Raw genomic sequence first — 25146 nt, 5'->3', positions numbered from 1 at the left:
GGTATGTTTGAAATAGTAATAATAAATGCTACGCAATGGTGTGCGCAGATTTATTATGACTATTTTAGAAATGCCACTTTTAGAAGTGCGAATTTCTGTGTGCAATGTGTCTGCCTGCCTGATGTGAATTGCATGTCTGGCTTTTGAGTGACAGGGGCTGGTGAGGTGTGTGTGACTCCAGGAGGGGCAGGGTGAGTCAGCACTAGGCTGAATGGGACATCTGCATTTGGAGTAGTTCCTGATCCCTGAATAGGCCTGTGCCTAGCCTCTACAATGCTGGCTCCGTCCCCCTATGGTGTGTCTGATGATGAGCTCCCACCTGACAAAGGGGAAGAGGAGCCTTGTAAACAAAGTGCTCCAATTCCCCCTGAACCAGTTGCATCTGGTTCCCCCAAACCCAGTACTGCAGACAATGGGCTGTGTGATATAAATATAGGAGCTGCGACCCCATGATGGGTGTGGTTGTGCTTACTGGGACAGAAGGGGCTGCCCTACCAGTAGGAACTGCCCTGGGACCCAGCTGCTGTTCTTGGGGGTCCCTGCATGCTGGCCTGCCTGGCTGCACCCTGCTGGGGTGTCCCCAGCACCAAGGACTTTTGCTTTATCATTACTGCTTTGCCTCTACCCAGTGCTAGCCCTGGAAGACTCTGGGGCTCTGCGCAGGAGAAGCGCTTTCTCAACAAGGGAGAATCTGCCAGCGCTGCCCGCTCCCTGTTCAGCTTATAGGTGAGAGACGGGCGGAGCGCTGCTCACCTTTCCTGATTCCCTGGCCCTGCAGAGGAGGGCGTGTAGCTGGATCTCCTCGTGGAGGAGGTGCAGGGCTGAGATTAGCCCCGGAGCTGAGGTGCGGGTTCCCTAGGTGAGAGAACGACGGCGGGAGCCTACCCCACAATATTGGTATTAGGGGAAAGTGCAGTGTCCGCGCCCCCAAAAGTGCATTGATGGGCATTTCTTCATATCGTTTTTCTGCCTGCGAGTGGACTAGGGCTGCTCGGCAGTAAGAAGCAGCTGCTATCGCCAAGACGAAACTGGAAGTCAGACATTGAAGGCCTGGTTGAGGGCAGGGCCTAAGGGCTGGAAGTCAGCAGGAGGGAAGCCTGCGGCCAGCGAGGAAAACAGGCAACACGGTGCTGGATGCGAGGCAGGGCTCCCGTATCAGTGATGGAAGCCCCGCGTGTCACACGAAGAAGAGAGCGGAGAACGGGGGTCGCAGCCTGTGTCCACCCGATCCTGAAGGGCCATATCAGAGTACCGCAATTCTCGCACTCCGAGGCCAAGGGCCAGCCGGGTGAGTGTAATTTCCCCTCTGCACCTGTAGGAAGGTGCGTACCGAGAGGCAGCCCGAACGCGGATCCCTGCTAATTTCTGTTTGGTCTCCCGTGGTAGAGGGACCTGTGGGTTGCACTGCCTGCTTTTGAGGAAACTCTGTGGAGATTACCTTGATCCGGGAAGCACAAGACCAGGAGAAGTCTTCAAGCATATTTGGTGCCTGCCCTTCCGGGAATCACGGCAAGTGCCAGTTGGGTGCCGGTGAGGGGCTTCTTCTTGGAAGGGGCATTGCGGTGACACCCGGGATGGGCCCCCGAGAATAAGGTTAGACGACCTGGGATTAGCCCCTATGTGTAAAGGTGGAACACAAAGCCAGGAGGTGCAGTATGTACCCCGCCAGTGATAAGGGTGCCCCAAGTTTGTGATGTATGCCTAATGCTTTTTCCTTAGGTGTGCCCTGACATTATGCTGTGCTGCTGGGCCACAAAACATCCATTTGTCAGGAAGGAGCACCTGGGTGTGTTTATACTGCTGTTATATGGTGTGCCCTCTGAGAGTGGGTACGTGGGTGCCCTGTTCCTAATGCTGTGTATGTGCAACTGTACCACGCCCAGTTTCGTTATTGGGGTTATGCCTAACGTGTGGGTGCTAAGTTAGACCTTACCAGTAGTTACTGATTGCTTTGTTAGCGGGCACTGATGATGCAGGATGATGCCCTGATATGACTTAGGCCTAAGGTGATATTGCATAATGTGTTTATGCTTCCAGTGATACAGACATAATGTGCTTATGTTGGAGGTGTAAATGCTGAGGTCATTATTATACCAGTAGATACTGGTTGTGTTTTATACAGATGGTTCTGACAGTGGCCCAATTGGCCCTGTCCTGTATATAATCCCTTGTGAATATTGCCTAGTGCCAGTTGGCACAGTATAAATGTGTGATTATGTTTCTACTGTGTTTATGATAATACAAAGGCTTTTGTTATATAACCTTGTGTGGAGTTCCTTTTGTGGTGTGCCTAGTGTGTTGCTGCTGTGTGTGTGTGTTGCGCAAACGCTTTACACATTTCCTCTGGGATAAGCCTGACTGCTCGTGCCAAGCTACCAAGGGGGTGAGCAGGGGTTATCGTCAGTGTGTAATTCCCTTGCCCTGACTAGAGGGGTGGTTTCTGCCTGGCTTGGGCGCAAGTCCCAGCCAACCATAAATCCAATTTCTAACAAGAGTCTAAGGTACTCTTTCAAAACACCATGCTTTATATTCAGAACTGGATGAATTGTCATCAGTTAACGTTAAACTCCAATAAAACTGGAGTGGTGGTAACAAAAAAACAACTCGATCCATTGGAACCCCTTCTCCTGGCCTTTAGAATTAGGCTCTTCCCCCATGCCTAAGAGAGCGGTAAAAAGCCTTGGGATCCTTATTGATGAAGATTTATTTCTCAAACAACAGATTGGATCTGTGTCATCCTCTTTCCATCTCCAACTTAAAAGAATAAGGTAAATCCGCAGATATTTTAAAGAGAAAGTTGTCATTCAAATTATCATGTAATATCGCGGATTGACTATACAAATGCCCTCTACTTGGGACTTCCTACATGATTAATTCAAAGGTTGCACTTGGTGCAAAATCAGGCGGCCCTGCTAGTCTTCTGCCAGGCACGACATTGTCACACTAAGCCACTGATGGAAAAGCTCCACTGGCACCCTGTGGCCCAGAGGACCATCTTTAAAACAGCCTGCACGATTTTAAGGCTGTTCATGGTAAAAGCCCCGGTTTTATATCGACCAGACTTCAGCACCACATGCCCACTCGCCATCTGAGATCAGCTCATTCCAATTTACTAATGGTGCCAAGAAGCAAAACGAAAAGGCTAGGAGGGGTCAGTTTTTCTGTACTGGCTCCTCTTACATGGAACACCCTCCCCTTAGATATTAGATCAGTATCCAACTACAGAAAATTCAGGAGATTCTTAAAAACTTGGTTGTTCTGACAATCCTATGCCTAAACTGGTGATCGATGCTTCCCTCTGCTACTAGCGCCAAGAGACCTTATGGTGAATGTGCGCTCTACAAGTGACCTAAAACATATATACATTTTTATATGTAATGTTTTTGTGCATGTATGTTGGGTGGGTTAAATGTATTGTTTGTCTATGATTTGTTCATAATAAGTAGGCTTTCCTGTTTTCAGTTTCTATTTTTGGTAAATTCTGGTGGGGTTTCTTCAGTGTTTTCAAGTGATTTCAATTCCTCAAAAAAACAGTGGTTATCAGTGGTTACACATTTACGCGCCATTAAAAACAACATAAGCAGTGTTTTTATGGAGTTTATGGAACGTTTTGCTTCTATTATTGCTTGCTTTCTTCACTGATAGCACATGGTATATAGACAGTGTACATATAGTGTATATGGGGTACAAATAAATGTTTGCAAATTAATTATTATAGTACACCATAGAATACTTCTTCAGTGAATCTTTGGTCATGTGCACTCGCTCTTTCCTTCCCATGTAAACTTTTTTTCTGTGAAAAGGCCCTTTCAACATTGGCACTTGAGATGGGCAATACCAAAACAGCCAGTACACAATTTTTTTACTTTGGCCATTTACATAGCATTCCATGCCAATACTGGTGCACTTGAAGATTGCGATTCTCAGGGCAGGTTCTGCAACATGTGCGTTGAACTGGGTAGGCTCATGCCCTCAGAGTTATTGAAGTGGTCAAAAATGTAGCAGCACTTTTGAAACTACGGAGGAAATTCCCATTTCTGGAAGGGATCTAGAACTTGTACAGAGTAACACAGTGTGGTTTCATTGACTTCAAATGCCACGGTTAATAAAGGGACATTTCTATGCATCATTGCAAGCCATTTTTCATACATTGTTAAATAAAAGTTCCTGAATTGCTCTTCAACATTGCTTTGCTTACCAAGTGGCAAGCACTCTAACATGGAACATGTTGCAGTGCCAAAGTCACTAAAGGTGTCACCCAGCCTACTCTCAAGGAGATGTTTCACATCTAAACCAATTATGCTGAACACTTGGCAGACAAGGGTGTTTTCAGACTCTAATGTTTTTATTATGTCTGCTACAGAAGTTATGTTTTTGTGTAAAAATCTAAGAATGCAGTAGAGTGTACTTTTTTTCACATCACTATCAATATCTGACCGAAGATCCTCACATTTCTTGCCTTTGGCATCATCACTCAGCAGAAATTGTGCAAACGGTTTCCAAATGGATAATAAACCATTGGACTGAGAACAATCATCTAAGTGACACAGTTGGGATGACTTTCATTGATGCCACACAAAGCACAAAATTAGAAATATTTGCGTTTTAGTTTGTGTGCATAACAAAACAGTGCACAAGAATGGACTAAAACGGCAATAGCTTTCTTCATTACCTCTGAAGATTGTAAATATGTTTTCAGTATACCATGTAACAAGTGGCAAGGATCTCTTACAGGGAAGAACTTCAGCTCAGGTATCGATTTTGACAGGTCATCACACAACTTTTTCATATAGGTAGCTGAATCACTGCAAATACAAACAATATCACTCTAGTCTTTGTTGAACTTGGAAAGAACCTTTTTGCAGAGCATTCCAAGTGACACTGTGTTCCATGTTTTCCAAAAGTCTGGTGCCATGTTTTCACCCCTATCCCAGATGCTTGGTGATAGCACTCTTTTCACATACACTTGTCACTATACCTTGCATTGAATGTTTAAAGCCTGAGGTATTGGCAATGTACCTACTATCACTACTGACTCACTAGTAACTGGGGGCTGATGCTTCAAGTATTTTTACGCATTCTCTGTGGGTAAATGTGATGACACATATTGGGAAAGATTCCAAGCCATTTTACCAATCAGTGAAAGAATCCAACGCAGCCAAAATATCAAATATGATTTTGATATTTCCTGATTCTCTACAGTTTATAAAATAATTAAACAAGACCTAAAACATGCTTCTAACCCCTGCATCTTTAGACCAAAGACCACAAAACTGAAAAAATCGAAAGGAAGAAGAAACAATATTTTAGTGGCATCCCCCAAAAAAAAAACTCAAAGAGAATAATGTTAGCCCAGTCTTTTTTGCCGCTAGCTTGTATAGCCCCTTCAGGAAGAAAAAATGACTCTTTCACTCTCTTTTTTCTCTCTTTGAATGGCATTTAGTTAGTGGTTGTGCAGGTGTTTTTTCAGTGTTTATATGTTTTCACGGGTGATGGAAATTTCCCTTTCAGTGGGGTTTTATCAGTTATTATAGGTTTAAACCTAAAACCGCGCAACACATTCTGTGTGCAAGCCCTTGCACCCCTCATTGATGGCAGCCTTCCAGACGACACTGCACTCCGCATCATAGCCTTGCAGCTCCTCGGAACTGACGCACTGCCCGACTGCATGCCACATCCTCTACGCTGGATTTCACATCGCAAGTCCTGTCGACGGGATCCTCGATGACGACACATGCCGCATTGCAACCTCGTCACATCTTGGAATCGCCACATCGCTGGAGCTGCACAACACATGTTCAACGCGGATCCTCGCAATGCTCCACAAACCAGGATTTAAGGTTCTTTGTTCAGCAGGCCTACTGTGCTCCATGGTGGTCAGCCTGAACTTGTGATTTTGTTCGACCTAGCATGACTATATTTTCACTGCTGGCGGTTTGCAGTTCTTGGCGCTATTTTCCCTAAACTTTTCAAAATTGAATATCTCTGATTCTACTTATTGGATTTGGTTTAGTTTTATTTCATAAAGAAAGGTCTATTTTTCAAAATTGGTGGGGGATCCTTTTTGTGTGGTGTTTTTCACTTTATTATTGTTTGAAGTGTTGCTTAAATACTTTACATATTGCCTCTAAATTAAGCCTGACTGCTCTGTGCCAAGCTAGCAGAGGGTTGAGCATGGGTTAATTTAGGGTTGGCTTGTGCCTCATTATGACAAGGATTATGGTAGCTGCTTGACCAGGGCTCACACCCTCGTCAACCAGCAACCTAATTTCTTTAACAAATCATTATTTTTCACTAAAAATACAAAAGAGAACATTTTCCCATTAAATAAACAGAGAAAAAAACAGCAGAAGTCAGTCATAGGACATGTCTGGCAGAGGGTAGATGCCTGTGTTGACATTTAGCGGTGGGTTGGCATCCCTCAAAGAGTTATGCTTCTCTCAAACAAGGAAATCAAATTAAATTACTACGCAATGAACAGAACGTAAGTCATACCTCATGTCACCCGCCAAGCAGAAAAAAACTAAACAAAACACCCATTTCAAAAAGGCGCCAGAAAAAAAAGATGCTAGATAGCCTGGTTCATCTTCTATATTTAAAAGCAAGCATTAGATGTGGATATTAGCTGATCCATTTCCAGGTAATCTTTTTTCAACAGAGTAGGCTATGGGAACTCCATGAAGAACAAGACCCTCCTGATTTGACTGTGTGCTAAATGGTCTCACCCAGTGTTAGCTGATATATTATCTACCACCCCGAACCTGATATTAGCAGACTCTGTGTCTGTGGACTATCACATCCTCCAGAACTGGATAAATCAGGCACTGGATATTGTTCTTCCTTTAGAGAGATCACAGCAGCACACTCGTCCATTAGCACCTTGGACTAGGCTTCAAAAGAATAGAGAAAAGCTGGAGGGTTGGTTATACCCCTGAGCTAAAAATAAAGTTAAAAACCACTGACAGCATATAAAAAATTAGCTATCTCCACTAAAGCTGAATATTATGCTAAGGAAATAAAAATAAAAAAACCATGCTGCAAAAAAGATCTTTACTCATCGTATACCTTTCAGAGTTGTACTCATGATATCACTTCTTGGCTATCTTTTAACTACTTGAAATTTAACAGAGATCTGTGCTGCTCCTTCAACAGGTCATTACAAGTAGTTCCTTTCGATATCTAGCCAATACTGGAAGACCATGATCCATCTACTTCAATCTCAGTCTGGAATCTGGGTTTCCAGATGGATGAAGATTTGTCATTGACGAGTCATATAAATAAATTGTCTTGCTTCTCCCTGTTGTGAGTGCTATGCAAAATCCCCCCACTCCTACCTGCTCATATACGACCCCCAGTGGTACAGTCGACCATCCTAAGGAGGCTGGTTTACTACAATGCTCTGTTTTTAGGTACCCAACACTACATTCTGACATGGCTTTATCACATTCAAAGGGCTGTGGCCAGATCAGCAGCGCAATGTCCTCAATACGCCTTCCATTTGATGCTCTAGACATTCTGCATTGGCTCCGTCTGTGTAAGTGTGTAATGGATAAAGCCCTTTGCATTGTGCATAAGGCCATTCACAGGGTGGGCCCACTTTATCTACAGCAGACATTTGAGCAATACATACCAAGACACTCATTGAATTCTGGTGATGTAAATCTAGTGGTTGTTCCTAAGTTCTGATGTGAGCGGTTGGGAGGCAGAGCTTTCTCTATTCAGGCTGCCCATCTGTGGAACACACTACCTCCTTCTCTTTGCTGCTCACATCAGTTGTTAACATTTAAAAAGACCATAAAAACCTGGAATTTACACACTTTAAATCCTCACTGTGTGTTATGATGTTTTGCTACTATCAGCACCAGGACATATGTACAGTAGCAGAAGTGCTTCTTTTTTTAATTACTATTATTATTACAATAATAATAATAATAATAATAATAATAATAATAATCAGAGTAATGTCTTACATGGTGTGTGTGGCATACTGTTAGAACTGTCAGTCTTAGGGTGGTCTTCCCCCAATCTTTTTCTTTTTGCCTCCATGCTTTGCTGAATCATTTTGTTAGCTTTAGGACTCTGAGCAAATTATCACTGCTAATCAGTTCTAAAATGCATGCGCTTCTTCCTTTAACATGTGTGTAATTGGTGTATACCTGATTGACCTATTTAATTTACTTGTACAACCCTTGTAAGGTGGTATATCATATACCTAGGGTCTGTATTTACCTCCCACCCTACCCCCATATGTAGCCTGTAAGACAGGATTGGGCTGAAAGGGGAACCTGTGAATTTCAGTGAGCGGCTTTGAAGTCACCCTCTCATCAAAGGCCCTTTTGGGTTAAGCACTTGATCTCTGACTCCACCTAATCAGACACCTCTGGATCTTGAACTGAACCTTTGTCAGAAGGACTGCTGTGCTGCTTAAATGACTCAACTGGACTGCTGATGTCAAAAGCGTGCTTTTCTGCTTGTTGGCCATGTGCCTGCTGCTCTCTGACTCTGCTGAAGGAGAGTTGGACTCTGCCTTCGCTCCAACACCTTGTTGGTTTGCCTCCTGTTGCTTGAGACTCAGACATATCAAAGTTTCTACCCTTGCTCCTGTACCAGGCTCACTGGAAGTTGTCCAGATTCTTGTAACACGGATTACAGTGCATCTCCCGTCTGTGTATAACCGAACTGGCGCATTGACCCGGTTGCGGGAGTAAAATCAGCACATCGCATTGGAACCAGTGCTTGGCCTCCCAGGAATGACACATCAGACAGTGTATCACCGCTGTGGCAGCCTGGTGAGATCGAAGCATCTCCTTGACTGTGATCAGAATCAGGTGCATCACTCAACGCCTCTCGACTCCTTCACCCGTCTTCGCAACTAACGCAGCACCTTTATTGCATGGAGAAGATTGATGCATCTAATTGCTTGCGACCAGGAAAGGTACTTTGTTCACCGAGGCCTGTGTGGGTCCTGTAGCCAGCCCACGCATCCATGAGGTTAGCCCAAACTCTTACCTTTGCCCCGGTCCATCGCGACCTAAAGTACCCTTTTAGTGCTACTTGCTTCTAAGTGCTTTTGTTCTTTTAAAAGTCAACATTTCAACTTCTATACATTGGATTTTTGTCATTTTGGTCTTATTAAAAACCTTGGTGGCGTCTTTTTGTGTTGTATTCATAGTCTTACTGTGTGTGTGCGTGTGGGTGCGTGTGTGTGTGTGTGTTTGTATGTGTGTTGCACAAATACTTTACCCATTGCCTCTTTAGATAAGCCTGATTGCTCTGTGCCAAGCTATCAGAAGGTGGGCACAAGTTATCTATTAATGAGTAGATAGCTTGCCCTGACTAGGATTGTGGCTTCTGCTTGGACAGGGTGCATACCTATGACAACCAGAAACCCAGTTTCTGAAACATACCATGACTTGCGAATTTGGGGTGATGTGGTCAAACTCCTACATGCCTTTAAAGGATGTATTTCTGTGTGGATTACCTTGTGTAAACTCAAACTTGATTGGAAAAAAACTAAGGCAGCTGAACTTTTTGGATTTGGACAAATAAAAAACTCACATGTTAAGCAGCAACTACAGCAGCACAGCCTTTCTCTCTCGCTTCTTTCATTTTCTTCTCACTTCTTAAGCCTGAAGCTCTCTGCTTCATCATCATCAAGTCCCATCTATCTTTCTAAGCAATGCATTTCTACTCTCCAAAATTTCGTTTCATTAATATGCAGTAAAGTCACTGATTTCTCGCCTGTTCTGCCACGAACATTGTTAAAAAAACTTTCTATTGGTCACAAATTCCTAGTCTAGATCACTTGCTCCTAAGCTCGTTTCCGTTAATTAGCAAACTTCTATATACTCTGTGTTACGTTTCCATCTGTATTTCATTCATTTGTTCTCTCAAATAAACAAATAGAGTACTGATTTTTCAGCCAATCTCCATGTTCACCACCCCTATTTGCACCAGAACTTTGGAATGCCTACCCTTTACCATCCAACCAAACTAGAACCCATGGCATGTTCAGCACTGTCTTCACCAAATCACACTGTCTACTCCTGCCGATACAAACACACACAGGCCACAAACACACACACAAACACTAAATGAAACCTCAAAGACAACACCAGCACACATATACGGCATTTCATCAGGTATAGTACTTACTGCTGATAGAGATTTCAGGAAGTTCCTGCCTGTGCCTCGCAGGTCACCTTACATTTGGCTTGTGGGCGGTGTGCCAGCTCAATGTTTTTGCAAACTGCATCAGCAGCCTTTTATCTTCCAAATAAAAAATAGTCTCTAAATCATGCTAGTTTTTGTCAATGTTTTCGACCATATGTGCTTACAAATGCACCTTTTCCAAATGTATTTTTGCCAAAATCTTTAAGGGATCACCCTGAGCTACCTCTAGAAACATTTCGTTACATCCTACGTTCAATCTAACGTTGCTGACCAAATTTCCTTGTAAACACATTTTTTGTCATTAAATTAAGGAAAACATTCTTTGTAGAAGAACCGCAAACCCTTGAAAATGATCTTTAAATGCTGCAAAATGTGATCAATTACATGAGCCTAATATGTTTACCAATACACCATTTGTCAGCACATGGTTCTAACATCCTCAGACTCATACCACACAGATGTCCTCCTTCTGCCCACTGAGACACAAGGATGATTTTATTTAGTTTGCCTCCTTCACCCCACTACTGATAGGCTGGCCAGACACACCTGTAGTAATGTTACCAGTTCTTAGAGAAATGAAATACAATTTATTTTCACAACTTTCCCACCCCAACCCTCAGTATTTCAATACTGCACAGTTTTTCCACGTGGGTGTAGTGGGCTACGTGGAGCTACGTGGAGCATCGCGTAGTGTGGCCAAATCTACGCACACTCGCGCGCTCCGCGTAGCCCCACTACGCGCCGCCCGCCTCCCGCCCGCCCTCCTTTCAAAAGAAGTTAAACTATGATAAAAAAATAAAATAAAATGCCTTACCTGCAACGTGGCGTCCCGGGGCTCCCTCTTACTGGTTGACAACTTCTTTTCACAAATGCGCATGCGCGGACACCCGCGCATGCGCATTTCTCGCGAGAAATGGGCATGCGCGGACGTCCGCGCATGCTCATTTGTGAAAAGAAGTTGTCGCCAACGAGGAAGAGGGAGCCCCGGGACGCCGCGCTGCAGGTAAGGCATTTTATTTTATTTTTTATATCATAGTTTACCTTATTTTAAAAGGAGGGAGGGCGGGAGGCGGGCGGCAGGCAGCTCTGCTTCGCCCTGGTGTGTGCGTAGCGCTGCCTGCTATGCCTACTTCGTAAATCGCGAAGCAGGAAGCGCTACGTACACTCCGTGGGCGAAGCGGAGTACTACGCCCAGGGTTAGTTGTATGACGTTCATACCATCAGCACACTTCTGACATTTCAGTGGTCATTAAACAAACCTTTGGTTCATATCAAGCATTTGAAATAAACGAATGATTTGTAGTTATTTAAATGAAAAGCACAGAATATTTTAGTAAGACCACACCACAAACACAAACACACAATTTATTCGCGGCCAAATAGATGGCAAAGCGTTTCCTTAATTACCGCTCCCAGATGGTATTACCGCACTATTACCAACCATTCCAAGTTTAAGGCTTGGAATATGGAAAATAATGCATGAAAATACTACTACAACATTCTTGTAGCATGTTTTATTTCTACTAAAGGGCTCTGTTGCGGTCATATGAAGCTGCTTTCAGCAGGTCGACATGTGCCCAGAAACACACGTAATGCCGCATCATTTGTAATTCCAAATAGGGCAAAAACTATTGTTTTGGAATTAAAATGACACTTTTATTGAGGTTTTTAAATGGTAAACTAACACTTCAACCCGTGCAATAGCGAACCATTCAGCATCCTTACAGAAACCAAATAGCACAGTTATACAACACACGCATCGATGCAGCACAAAGTACACGTTCGCTAAAAAATGCGCCAAACATTCTAACTGTGCACTTCAATGACAAAAAAAAATTGTACCAGACTAGCAAGAATCTGTTAAATGGGACATTTTAGACCCGTCGGATGGTGCACCTAAATTGCGGGAAAATTCGAACATAAAAATGTAAATAAATTGTTAAAATATTGTTAACAAGATATTTCATATTGGAAAGAGGCAACATTGCTGTAGTTCTTTTCTGTGCGCGATAGCATAAAATGAACATATTTTAGAAAAATAATTTATGATTAGAGGAAAATGTACACGCTATGGATTTGTAAATTAAAAAAAACATTTGTCAGAAATGTTTAAAAATATTTTAAACTGCCTCCAGAATAGATTTAATTAACGTAATTGTTTACCTCTTCTGAACTACCATCTATGCATGCTGGAAAAGTGAGCTGCACTAGAGAGTAACACAATGCTAGACATCATTCAGGCAGAACAGATTAACATAGTTCCAAATCTCTAAAATATTTGTAATCGTGTGATGCTTTTCCATTCATACTGCTCCCTTTTGTCTTCACCATAAGCCTCAGAGGTAGGTGTATTGGTCCCAGCTCAGAGGCGTCAGAGACCAGGAATCATATCCCTACCGGTGCAGTAATGAGCCCGGTCATTTAATTGCAGCCTCGCAGATATTTCTTTACATCTGAACGCAGGTGTTCATCAGATACAACCTCCTGAATCCAGACGGGCATTCCGCTGAAACGACACCGGCAGGAGAAATACATCTGTACATAAAACCGCAGCTATGATATTAGAGAACCACAGGCCTTGTCTTGCTGCAGTTTGAAGCTTCAAACTTGCAGAGATTAGTGAAAAACAAATTCTGGCGGATGAAATTTCAGGAGCTGTTGGATTGAATATGAGACAGCAATTTAGAACAATGAATTGCCTGTCAACTCTTCTTATTCGCGTGGATTTAAACAGTGTTTAGTGCCATCCACTATTAAGGCACGCCGAGCTAATCCCAGCGCCGCATACCAGGACTCCCTGGCTAGACAGCTTTATTGAATGCAAGGCGCTAGGGTTGGGGGAGCTGGTGGGTATTAAAACTCAAGCTCTCCATCCTCATGGAGCAGGAATAACTTTGGGCTCTCTCTACTACATTCCAGACCCTCATCTCTGACCTGTGTGAAATGGAAGGAATGAACAGACTCGCCTGTCAAACACCATAACATAGTCATAAGCACACATTTCCCCATTAACCTCCTTTTGTTAGGTTAAGCCTGTAAAATTACACAAAAAACTAATTAAAAAACATGACGTCACTAACCCAAAAATATTTCTTGTTCTATTTATGATTTTGAAGAGCACGATTCTTCCCCGTGGTGTCCACCTAACTTTACAGTTAACAATAAACATGAAGACCAGGGTATCTGAATGAATTACATGGCACATTGAGTAAATTGACTAAACTAATACCACTGTCAGGGAGTGACAGACAGTCCCAGGTAGTGACTCTGCCGGGCTTTCAGGTTTGGGATTTTATGGGTATGTCCAAGATGAGGGGATGTATGGAAAAATGATCATGTCAAATCATTTACATATTCGGCATCCAAATTTGATCTTCATAAGTCACAACTCTATAAGTAATTCCTGCTCTGAAACACCCTGGGGATACACCTCCAAACCATAAATGCAGTCCCAGATTTTAGTGCAATCAAAGCAAAAGTGATTATCAAAAGCCCTAAAGGCAAGGAAGTGTCCTGGTTATACAAAACACTTAATAATAACGCTCCATCTCCTAACACCCCTAAAGAAAAACTGGGAGTGAGACGTGGGGCCCCAGACAGAGAAGGAAAGAACAGAAGATAGAATGGCCCCCTTGAAAATTGCTATTTCCACCTAATCCAACTCAACTACTAACATGGGGTTTACATGCAATCAAATGCCTGTGGCACATGCATCTCCCCAAATTGCTTACAATGTTTTCCTCCAGTAAGTCACATCCGTCATACAATTTTTAAATGCTCAGAGATAAAAAAAAATGGTGTGGGCTCTTTTAGAAGTGTCAGGTATGGCAATTGCTTTTGACCCTAAGGCAGCCCTACTTGGACTGGACGGTAACTTGGACCTTGTTAAGTATACTAAGATGTTGATTAATCAGAACTTTCCCTTTCTCAAAAGAGATCTGGCCGAAGGTGGACAGTCCAAGGAAGCTCCATAGGTGGAGAATGGCCGAAAGGAATGGATACATGCTCAACTGATCGAGGCTTCAATGTATTAAATGAAGAATGCCCCCACAAGTATAAAAATGTCTGGGGGCGAGAACTCTTTGGCAAAACCCAGCACTTGCATTTACTAATAATGTTTGGAAGTATGGTTGTCCTCATATCTTGTACCTAATGTTTGCTTATACAAACTTTGTGATTTTGTGATCATGTTTATGCTGTAAGAGAACATTTTACTAATCACGATGTTGTAAATGATGGCTGGATATTACCATCTCTTCGAATTTATGGAAATTGTTATGCATTTCAGGCTGACTCTGTTTATTTTGAAAGCAAAGTATTTAATACGAGATCCTCAAAATGTGCAATTGGTTTTAAAGTCATGATTGGTAATCAACTCATCTCATTCATCAACAAGTGCAAAAAGCAGGTGGAAAATACTTGTTCTGGCACTTAAACGGCCTCTTGTGATGACCCCAAGATCTCTATGCCTATGCTCACTTTGTTCAATTTCTACATGACAGCACTGGGAGCCATGATGGAAGTCTGTTCATCCATCAATAATTGGATGACATTCAACTGTAACAAAATTGTTTCCTTCACTGACTTCATCACTGTCAATCTCTGATTAGCCTCTTCATGACAGCATGCATTGTGAACACTGCAAAATAAGCCAGAGCTGTTCTCATCTAGTTAAAAGGGTACACACCCACAGTAGAAACACTGATGTCTGGACTGTAGTTCAAGCCACTATTATCTACAAAATAGGTGGGAGCACATACAAAAGCCCTGTCCCTCTGAAAGCACTAGTACATCACCAGCCGGGCTCGCTGTTGGGTTTAAAGGCTACGCGCCTGCTTTCAGCACTGCAAGAACCACTTTAATTGCCCCAGAGGCAACAGTTAGCGTGAAAGGTGGGTCTCACCATTAAAGTCTTAAAAAATTGACAACCGGTATACTCCCACTGCTGCATAAAGAAAAGCAGTGATGGTAAAAGCCTCAGAAGCAAAGACATTGTTTGGCTTGTATCACAAAGATTCAAATGAAGGTCCCACCCTGTGGCTCGGGCTTTGAGATGTTAAGAAAACATTCTTCAGATCCCATCAATTCTCTGCTCGTTGTGCGGTGCAAGATTGAATCTCTTTGGTGGAATTCAAAGCTATAAACGTCAGGTTCCTCTCATTATCACAGAGAGTGCATTCATCTTATGATCTATTTTTAAAGCATTTGACATAAAGGGTTTAGCACACTAAGTAAGTGATTGAGTTTGAGGGACATTGCTATTTATCATACACTGGACAACAGTGATGACTGACTTCTTGTCCTCCTTGATTTCTTGCAGATTTTGACAAAATTGATTATTAAGTCACATAACAACACCTTGACTAATATATAACTGATGGTTTGGTAGCAACAAATAAATAATTAGAGGGAAATAATGTGCTGCGCCTTCGTGTTCAGAAACATAGAATAGAGTCAGCTTGATATGCTCCTTGTACAATGCATTACAATGGCAAATGCAGTGGGAACATCTGTGACACCTGCCATTTAAACATGCAGAACAGTGTTAGCTATTGTTTAGCAACCCACAAGGTATTATCATTATATTATTATTAAAAGTAGCAGTAGTAGTAGTAGTAGTAGGAGTAGTAGTAGTATTGTACTCTGCTGTAAGATAGGGTATATGTATGTGAGCTCAGGCGCTTAATGTTATATAATCTACTTCCAATCCTATCCTTTAGTTTTTTAGGAAACCTACAAGCCGACTGTCTTTAGTATCCTTATGATACATTATATAACGCGTTCCACATCACCCTCCTCCACCCATTTCAGATGATGATGTGGCTCTTTGTGTATTCATTCAGAAATGACTGTGATATATCCCCCCAACCGGGTTCTAGATCGCGTGGTAATCTTGATTTTACTGTTAACAGAAGTTAATAATGATTATAAGTAGTGTGTAAAACTTCAGTCATGTGTTTTTTCTCATGCACATTTCACCAGGAAAGCCTGTAGAAACAAGTACAGATGAAATGGCACAACAGCTAGAAAAAGAGTTGGGAGTCGATGGGAATAATACCGATTTTACTTTTATTCGGCATTCCACCTAAGAATGGTATGATAATTCCCACCCCGAATATTATCGCACTCTGCTGCATTGAGGATCTCGGAGTGCAATATTACTGCATCGGGAGTCCCTCCACTTCTATATTGAGAACATAAAAACATTAATATGACCAGAAACCAATAGCATCCTAAAAAAATTTAATGTAAGCAGCAATTTTATATGGAATGTTTGTGGGTAAAGTTTGTGCCGATGCATGCAAAATGGAAACCACCATGCATAAACTAGCCGCATGTGTAGGGTTAATAATTAATGAATGCAGTGCCCCATGCAAGCTGACTCTACCCAAATGCACACATGAGAAAGTGAAGCACAGTCATAGAGCGATGGATTCACCCACCCTCTGGCAGTATGTCCTGCTCATAAACCCTTGAGAAGGACCTGAGTGTTTAAATGCAGTCCAGGAAGCTACAGACTTATTTGGGGCCCAGAGTTTCCTCTATTAGGCTCTGAGTGGGACTTAGGCCTGGGCGGAGTTCATTTAACTCCGCGAAGGGACCAAAATACTCTGCCGCACTATCAGCGGGGTGTGTTTGGTCATGCCATTTGGGGTGATTTTCAGCGCTGGGTGTTTGTCCCTCACTGTAAAATCAGCGCAAATGGCACCATGCGCAGCGCAGGAGGGCACTGCTTCTTTTCTTTCCGCTTGAGTAGCTTTCTCATTGTGAGCGGTCGTGACCATCCGCGACCGCACGCGTTGAGAAATCTGACTGCCCGCGTTAAGAAATCTCACCGGGATGCGAGCGAGGAAAACATTCCGCTCCGTGTAACACTCCGCGAACGGATCCGAGTTTACCGCCCAGGCCTAGTGTGGGTCCAAGTCACTGTCAAAGTCAGTAAAAATGCTGACCCCCTTCCCTACCCAGGTACCTCGTGAACAGAAGACAACATGCCCCATAGGAGCTAGTTGGACCTTGCACTCGTCTACATAATGGAAAGCTCTCCTTTGAATGCTTGCTTTGCATTACAGATGGACACATTAATTTTTAGGCACGGGGAAATTAAGTAATTTGCCCAGAATCACAGGTTGTTTGAGCCTCCCGCCAGATTCAAACCTAGTTCCCCAGCTTCAAAGGCGTCTCTGTAGACTGTAAGCCACATCCTCTCCATCCTCGGCACCACTGAATTTTATATTATTCTTCTGTAACAACAATTTATCGACTGCAGTGGAAATGGCATTTATGGGTAATTTTGCCATATATCAGTATGAATTCGAACATATCTTTTATAATCTGTATTTAATGCCTCTGAAGCTCCCAGCTCAACTTCTCACCTGAAGGCCGACATTATCTGCTTGTCCTTCCTTTAAAATCTGAGAGATGAAAAGCCCTGAGTTGAATTCAAGTCCTCCTCTTACACTGAGTCCAAGTCCTTCAGGGTGCAGCCGATCGAGCCTCACCTCCTTTAACTTTCTGCAAAAAGTACAATGTTTAATGAAGACTAGCTGTAATTGGGTCTGCAAATCGTAGATAGATATTTTAAAGGATGAAATCCATATGAAGGTACAGTTGCACAAAAACATTTTGGATTTTTCCTGAATAACTGTTTTATTCAATCAGATGTCTTGTAATGTAAATGCACACTGGCATAACATACCATAGTATTAACTTTGCTTTTGTAAATAAAGAAACATTTTTACTCATGGAGAAAAAGAAAGATAAGTCACTGCTATTTCACAAAATTTGTTTGATCAATGTTTTGGATACTGAATACGCATAATACACCACTTAGCAAAATAGATACTATGTATGAATAGTTTACAAAATACAACTAAAACTGAATCGAACGTATCTATTTACTTTATACATACCACCAAATCTGCAAACCCATAAATAAAAACACAGTGATATTTATGTGAGAAGTTACATGGAAATTGTAAGAGGGGAAGTGGAACAGCGATCTTCTAAATAACACAAAAGACAGCAGAAAAGTAAACATGAATGTTCTGTTAATGAAACCAAAACAGTCGCTATCAGTCCCTTAGGTATAGGTGTTATCTGGAAAAAGGGTTGGTAATTTTCACTGAGGTGTAATTAAGCATCATATTTTATAGTTTAAATGATGTGCATATTTTCTCTATTTAATTTTGTGTCTGTGAGTGCTTTTTTGTAGCAGCAAAAATCAATGATCATATTTTGTTTTTTGTAGACAAAATACGAGCATCGGGGTTTGAGAGAAGGCCTTTAGTAAATGTGACATTCTACGGGAAAGTCGGAATTAAGCAGTGCTTCATTTGTAAAAAGAAAAGTGCCAGGGCCCTTGTCAGGCGGATGCCACTAGCTAGTTATAGTTAGGTGGTCTGCGTTTCCAAAGGATGTCAAAATATATATGTATATTTATTTTCTTACCATTGCCACAATACTGCTGAACAAACTTACGGGCGGATGCTTCCGTCGTGACTGAATTGAATATCTACCAATTTCCAAGCTTGAAAAAACACGGAACACTCAGCATTTCCTAAAACTTCAATTTATTCAGGCATACGCATTTCAGCAGTTACACCTTACTCAATGCCATTATTGCATGTAATTACCATCAGCCATGTTTTTAAACATTCCCGTCCTTCATCTATTGGACAGGCAAAATGTGGTAAGGGAAGACAGACTTTAAAATTTCATTCAATTTGTTCCTTTTTCATGTCCTCCATCATAGCATCAATATTTTAATAATAATCTCTCAGTGAGTTTGGCTGCATGCTCGATTTTCCATGTTAATAAAGATTTTTCACTCCTAGTAAACGAACATGCAAACCAACAATATTTCTCAATCTTCGTTTCCACTCTCCAAACATGGGCTGATTAAAGAAGAGAGTTACATGCCCTGCCATTCTTCTACCCTCAAAAGTGTGCTACCCCAGGTACCGGTTTAGTAACCGAATTCCATGCATTGTAGCATTACCGACATCATGTTATATCATCGAACTCGGACCAGCTGAATTCCCACCAATGGAAATGTTGCAGCTATTTCAAAGGAGGAGTGTGGCAATTTCCCGGTACCAGCGGCATCAGATGAAGGCAAACCTCGCCGAAACGCGTCATGCCACAAGCTGTTGATCAAAGTGGACTTCCTTTAACTCCCCGCTGTGTCCTCTAAAGTACTTGCAACTCAAGTGTTTTTCTTTTTGGATATAGGTGTCAGGGGTGTTATAGTTAGCTGTGGACATTTCACTCGTACAAAACCATAGAAATGCCTCCGTTATAGTTAGCTCTGCTAACTATAACTTGCGCGCCCGCAATGCACTGCTGATGATGTCACATATTATATCATTCATGACATGGTCAGTGACATCACTGATGTCATCACTGATGACATCTAAAATGACATCACTGATGACATCACTGATGACATCATCCAGTGAATGTGGTGTAGTTTGAAATTTAAATATGTATTATATATATACCAATCTGTATTGAAATTTGATTGGATATATAACTGTCTGGATGGAGGATTTAGTAGCTGTCTGACTGTCTGTTTAAGTGAGTAATTAAAAGTGTCTCACTTAATACTAAGGGTGGGCGTCAAATTCCGTGCCGTTCGCGGAATTGCGATATTTTGACATTTTCGCGTTCCGCGGAGAGCGCAAAAATGGCCAAATTTCCGCTATTTGCCGTGTTGCGAAGAATTTTTTCATGTTCGCGCGTTGAAAATGCGTTCTCGCGCGTGCGATCGCCTTACCGGGATCCCTGCGTTCACCGATGAGTTTTCCAATTCGTTCGCGTGCGCCACGAGATGTTGATAGCCAGTCGCGCTATCCCGTAAGAGTTTGCGATCGCGAACACGTTATTTTCCAGAGCGATAGAGAGCGTGAGGTCGCAAACACGTCAATCTCTACCACGACAAAGACCATGAGATCGCGAACACGTCATTTTGGACGCGCCATCGATATCCGGCGGAAGTGTGGTGAAGGTCGCGATCGCGAACACGCCAATTTTTTGGAGAAGAATATTAACTCTAGCTGCATAAAACCTTCTCTAAATGAGGATTTGGATGGAAAAAACTCCTCTGATTGACATTTGGCTGTCCTTTTTTGTGCAAGGAGTCCTTTAAAAAAAAAAAAACTTTTGGGGGGAGAGGGAGGGAGTGCCACAGAGTCTCTAACTTCCTGTTCCTGTCCATCAGGCTCCTCCCAGTGCTTTGTCCATCTCCTGTTCATTCTGGCTTTGGATTTCAGCTGGAAGGATCATTCTTTGTGTCTGCGGCATCATTATCATTGGATTTGAGGACTTTTGAATTTGATATTTTATAAGTAAGTTGGTGTTGTGTCTGTTTGATTGGGGGCATTGCAGTTGCTGCAACTACAATTTTGGTACTTATCATTCTTTTTTTTTTATTGTTGGGGGTAGCCAGTAGGTCCAGAGCTAGTCATGGTGAAGCAACTGTTCCTTTGGTGTGTGTTGAATGTTTTTCAAACATCATTTAGGGCATGGATGGCATTGGATTGAGTTGGAAAATGTGTTTTTTGGAGGGGATTTCTGTTTTTGGGGGTGTGTTAAAGAAATGCCTTTGTTGTGTGTGCCTGGTGTGTTGGTGTGCACACTGCAGACCTTGTTTTGCCCTGTGGATTTTTGTTTTTGCATTTTATTGCATTAAAAAGGCCCAGCAGTGTGGTTTAGCATGCATCTTTTGCCTGGCTTCTTTATAGGCCTTTTGGCAGTTCATTCATTGCCAGGCCTCCAGCTTGTTGCTTGTGCCTTTTCTGGTGGGAGTTATTAGTGTGCAGCTTTTGCCATATATATAGGCCTACATGGTATTCCTTTGTGGCCTAGGCTTCTTGTTGTGGGCCTGGCCATGAGGCTGGCGGCCATTTTGAAGGCAGGCAGTGTGTTTTTTGCAACAGGCCTGCATTGTCTGTCTTCTCTTTCTTGTAGTTGGGTGGGCCTGGCCATGTGGCTGGTGGCCATTTTGAAGCTTAGGCCTGCAAGTTTGTGTGGCCTTGTCTGCCCACGGGCCTGCCTTCATCCAGTAGGCTCAGAGCAGGTAGCCACAAGTGCATTAAACAAGTGTTTATCTGTGTGTCCTGTTGAATTTAAACATCATTTAGGGCATGGATGGAATTGGATTGAGTTGGAAAATGTGTTTTTTGGGGGGGATTTCTGTTTTTGGGGGTGTGTTAAAGAAATGCTTTTGTTGTGTGTGCCTGGTGTGTTGGTTTGCACCCTGCAGACCTTGTTTTGCCCTGTGGATTTTCGTTTTTGCATTTTATTGCATTAAAAAGGCACAGCAGTGTGGTTTAGCATGCATCTTTTGCCTGGCTTCTTTATAGGCCTTTTGACAGTTCATTGATTGCCAGGCCTCCAGCTTGTTGCTTGTGAGTGTCCATGTGGCTTGTGGCCTTTTCTGGTGGGACTTAATATGGGCCTGCATGGTTTTCCTATTGGCTTACTGCTTCCATCCATCCCCTTTGCCAGCAGCAGCTCCCTTCCATTACATTTGTATTTTTGTGGTTGTTCTTATTCGTTCCTATCCTTCCTGAGAGTGTAGTGTGTGTATACTGTACACAGTAAGTAGTATACCATAGCCCTTGTTGCCAAAGTCTCACAAATGGCTACACTATATCTTCTATTTTTTTGTTTGTACTAGTAGGAATTGAACCACAACAACAAATGCAACATTTCACTGATGTTCTTCTCCTGGCTTATTTGCTTTTAGGTGCACAAAAAGACACCGGAGGAGGTAACTATCAACATCATCCATTGTACTGCCCGACAGAAGTCCTGCTGCGGACCACATCACGTCCAACTGTGACAACAGACATCTCTGCAACTTGTGCACCTGCGTCCTGTCTGACCTCTGAAGAAAATGGGTCCAAAGAAAGGTACCAGGTCCTCCAGTACCATGAAAGTTGCCAGTGAAAAGAAGGAACAGAAAAAGCAAGAAGCACTAACCGCGACTCGTGTGCCGGTAAATGTGTTTTTTGGGACCAGAAAACACACGCCTGCAGCATCGTTGGGTGGGAACCAAGCTGGGAGCAGCACATCCGCACCAGCAGGCCAACCCCACCAACCTAGGCCCAAGCCCATGAATGTCGCAGAGGTAGCCAGTCTACTAACGAGCAGCGATGTTGAAATGTCAGTATCGCAAAGTAGTACACAATCAACGCATGCGGCAACTCAGCAGATAAGTCTGCAGCAGCAGGCGCAGCTGCAAGAACAGCAGCAGCAGGTGCAGCCGCAAGAACAGCAGCAGCAGGAGCAGCCTCAATAACAGCAGCAGCAGGCGCAGCCGCAAGAACCGCAGCAGCCGCAAGAACCACAGCCGCCGCAAGAACCACAGCAGCCGCAAGAACCGCAGCAAACACAAGAATCGCCACAACAACAGCCCACAATAGTAGTTGTTCCTCCTGAAGCAGGGGCCTTTCAGGAAATCGAGCTTCCTGCAGACAAAGAGGGGCAAGCCACTGTTTCAGAAGATCCATTGTCTTCCAGACCCCCAGCAAGGTAAAGAAGGGTTATTCCATAATCTTCTTCTTCAAGCCCCGCTTCTGATGATCTTGATGCCACTTGGAAGCCACCAGCTCAGTCTGAGAGTGATGCACACCACAAGACAAGGCTAGTGAAAAGGAAGGTTCCAGAAAGCCTTAGAGTTATGGAGGTAGATGTACAAGAGGGAGATGATGATGATGACGAGCCAATCATCACGGACATCACTCCCGGCCCAAAGGATATGGAGACCAACATTATTACCCTATCCAAAATGGCTGCAAGGGATGTAGCACGGATACCACCAACACAGGTAACACCACCATGACCTCCAGCTTCCATATTTCCATTTGTAAAGGAAAGGCAGGGACCTACATCCAGCTCAACCACCACCTCAGTAGGTAGTGGTAGAAGTCGCAGTGTAGCTGCTCAGTGTCACATTCCAAGCACACCCTCCAGTTCATCTGGTATTGAAAGTGGCACAGCCAGCAGCACCAGAAAGTTCTCCTCCCCAGTTTGGGACTTCTTTTCGGTTACCAGTAAGGAGGAGAACATTGCTATATGCTCAATTTGTTGCCATGCTGTTCGGCGGGGTAAGCTTGGTACAAACTATGGTACCGGAGGCCAAACCAGTCATCTCAAAATACACCACACTATCGCGTGGGAGGCTCACCTACTTCGCTTAGAACAAAGTAAAACTCAACCCATTGTTGTTGGGCATAAAGAATCAGGGGACGATATTATCGCAGTGGAAGGTGAACAAGAGGGAGACAATTCTAGCCCTGTCCCCAGTAGTGCAGTAGTACCGGCCACATCCTCCTCAGCAACATCTCAGTGGCACCGCAGAAAGAGTCTGAGTCAGGCTAGGACACCAAGGCGACCAAGTAGTAAAGCAATGATTATGAAACAAAGTGCGTCGTTGAGCCTAACTGGGTTGAAGAAAACTGCACCACAAAGGAAAATAATCCATACTACCATTGACAGCATGCTTAGGTTGGAGAGGCAGTACCAACGCAACCACCCAACAGCACGGTTGTACAATGCAAAGCTGGCTAACATGTTAGCGCTGGACCTTCTCCCTTATTCATTTGTGGAAGGGGTGGGTTTCCTTGAATTTGTGTCAACCACCTGCCCTAAATGGAAGGTTCCCACCCGGTCCTATTTTGCAAGAGTTGCTGTTCCAGCACTACATCATGATGTGCTGGAATTGGTTGGACAAGCTTTGCAGCAGAGTGCTGTTCACAATATCCACCTAACAACAGACATGTGGACCAGTTGCCAAGCCACTGATTACATGTGCATCATTGCACACTGGGTCTCATTTGTGGGGGTTAGAGATAAGCTATCTGAAAGTGTTGTTGACGCAGCTGAGATTTTTAAAGCTACTCGGAAACATGCAACTGTATCCATGTTCGCCATGGAGAAATCTCATACTGCTGTGAACATATTGGAAGAGTTTCAGAGCAAGGTTTTTGAATGGCTGCGCCCAATAGGGCTTAAGATTGATTTTGTTTCCACGGATAATGGCAGTAATGTACTTAAGGCCATGGAACTTGGTTCCTATTTCAGGGTTCCGTGTTTGGCGCACTGCATTAACATTATTTTTCAAGACTTTCTGAAAAAAGAAGCCATAGTCAGCAACTTATTGACCATCTGCAGAAGAATATGCACTCATTTCAGCCATTCTTTTAAATCTCGGAAGCAGCTGAGGATCATTCAATGTGACTATAGAATGCCAGGCAAAGCACTCGTCCAGGAGGTGGCAACACGTTGGAACTCAACTTATTACATGCTTGACCGTCTGTTTGAGCAGTACAAGCCAATCAGTGAATATGTCATGCGAAGAGGGGATGCTACTGTGAAAGGCATGAGCCTTCAGATGGACCAATGGTGCCTAGTTAAATACCTGACTGAGAAGCTTCTTCCTTTCGAGGTCTTCACACGTGAAGTAAGCAAGGAGGACTGTACTATGGACCAAGTTATCCCATTGTTGCAAATGCTAGAGAATCAGCTGAAGGAGGTGTCAGAAGCATACAAAGATGTAGAGAAAAAAAAGAAGCCTATGAGTTGGTGGAGAGCTTAGCTCGTCGCTTAGCTGACGATACAAGGGTGCAAAATAAGATTTTGTCACAAAAACATTACACTTGTGCCACAATTCTGGATCCACGGACAAAATGGGCACTGAAGACATTAATTCCTTTTTCAGAAACAGATGTTGCCCGGTACAAAACGTGGATAGCTGAGTCAGCGAGTAAGTTGGAAAATGAACGTCTGCTAATTAAAAGTCCGCTAGATAAACCCACAACAAGTACTGCAGCAGGGCATCCGGCGTCAAGTTCAACTTGGGAGCCTGAGCGCAGTGCGTTTGGCTCATAACCCTCACCAACACTATCTACAACAGCAAGAGCTGTATCTTCAGGCCCAGTAAAATCGTTGGTAAGTCCAATGCTG

At 43.2% G+C, this 25146-nt stretch overlaps 1 protein-coding gene across 2 annotated transcripts in view; it reads right to left on the bottom strand.

Moving 5' to 3' along the window:
- Nucleotides 1–25146, bottom strand: part of USH1C (USH1 protein network component harmonin) — a 739024-nt gene that overhangs the window by 509439 nt on the left and 204439 nt on the right. For both annotated transcript variants that reach the window (XM_085648065.1, XM_085648066.1), the window contains exon 4: nt 17550–17688. In XM_085648065.1, coding sequence (XP_085504191.1) covers nt 17550–17688 — 139 coding nt within the window. The remainder of the gene's footprint in view (nt 1–17549; nt 17689–25146) is intronic.

Source organism: Triturus cristatus, chromosome 3_2 (genome assembly GCF_964204655.1).
Source record: "Triturus cristatus chromosome 3_2, aTriCri1.1, whole genome shotgun sequence".
Taxonomy (NCBI): Eukaryota; Metazoa; Chordata; class Amphibia; order Caudata; family Salamandridae; genus Triturus; species Triturus cristatus.
Note: the sequence above shows the minus strand (reverse complement) of the source record. Positions and strands in the feature narration are given on the sequence as shown.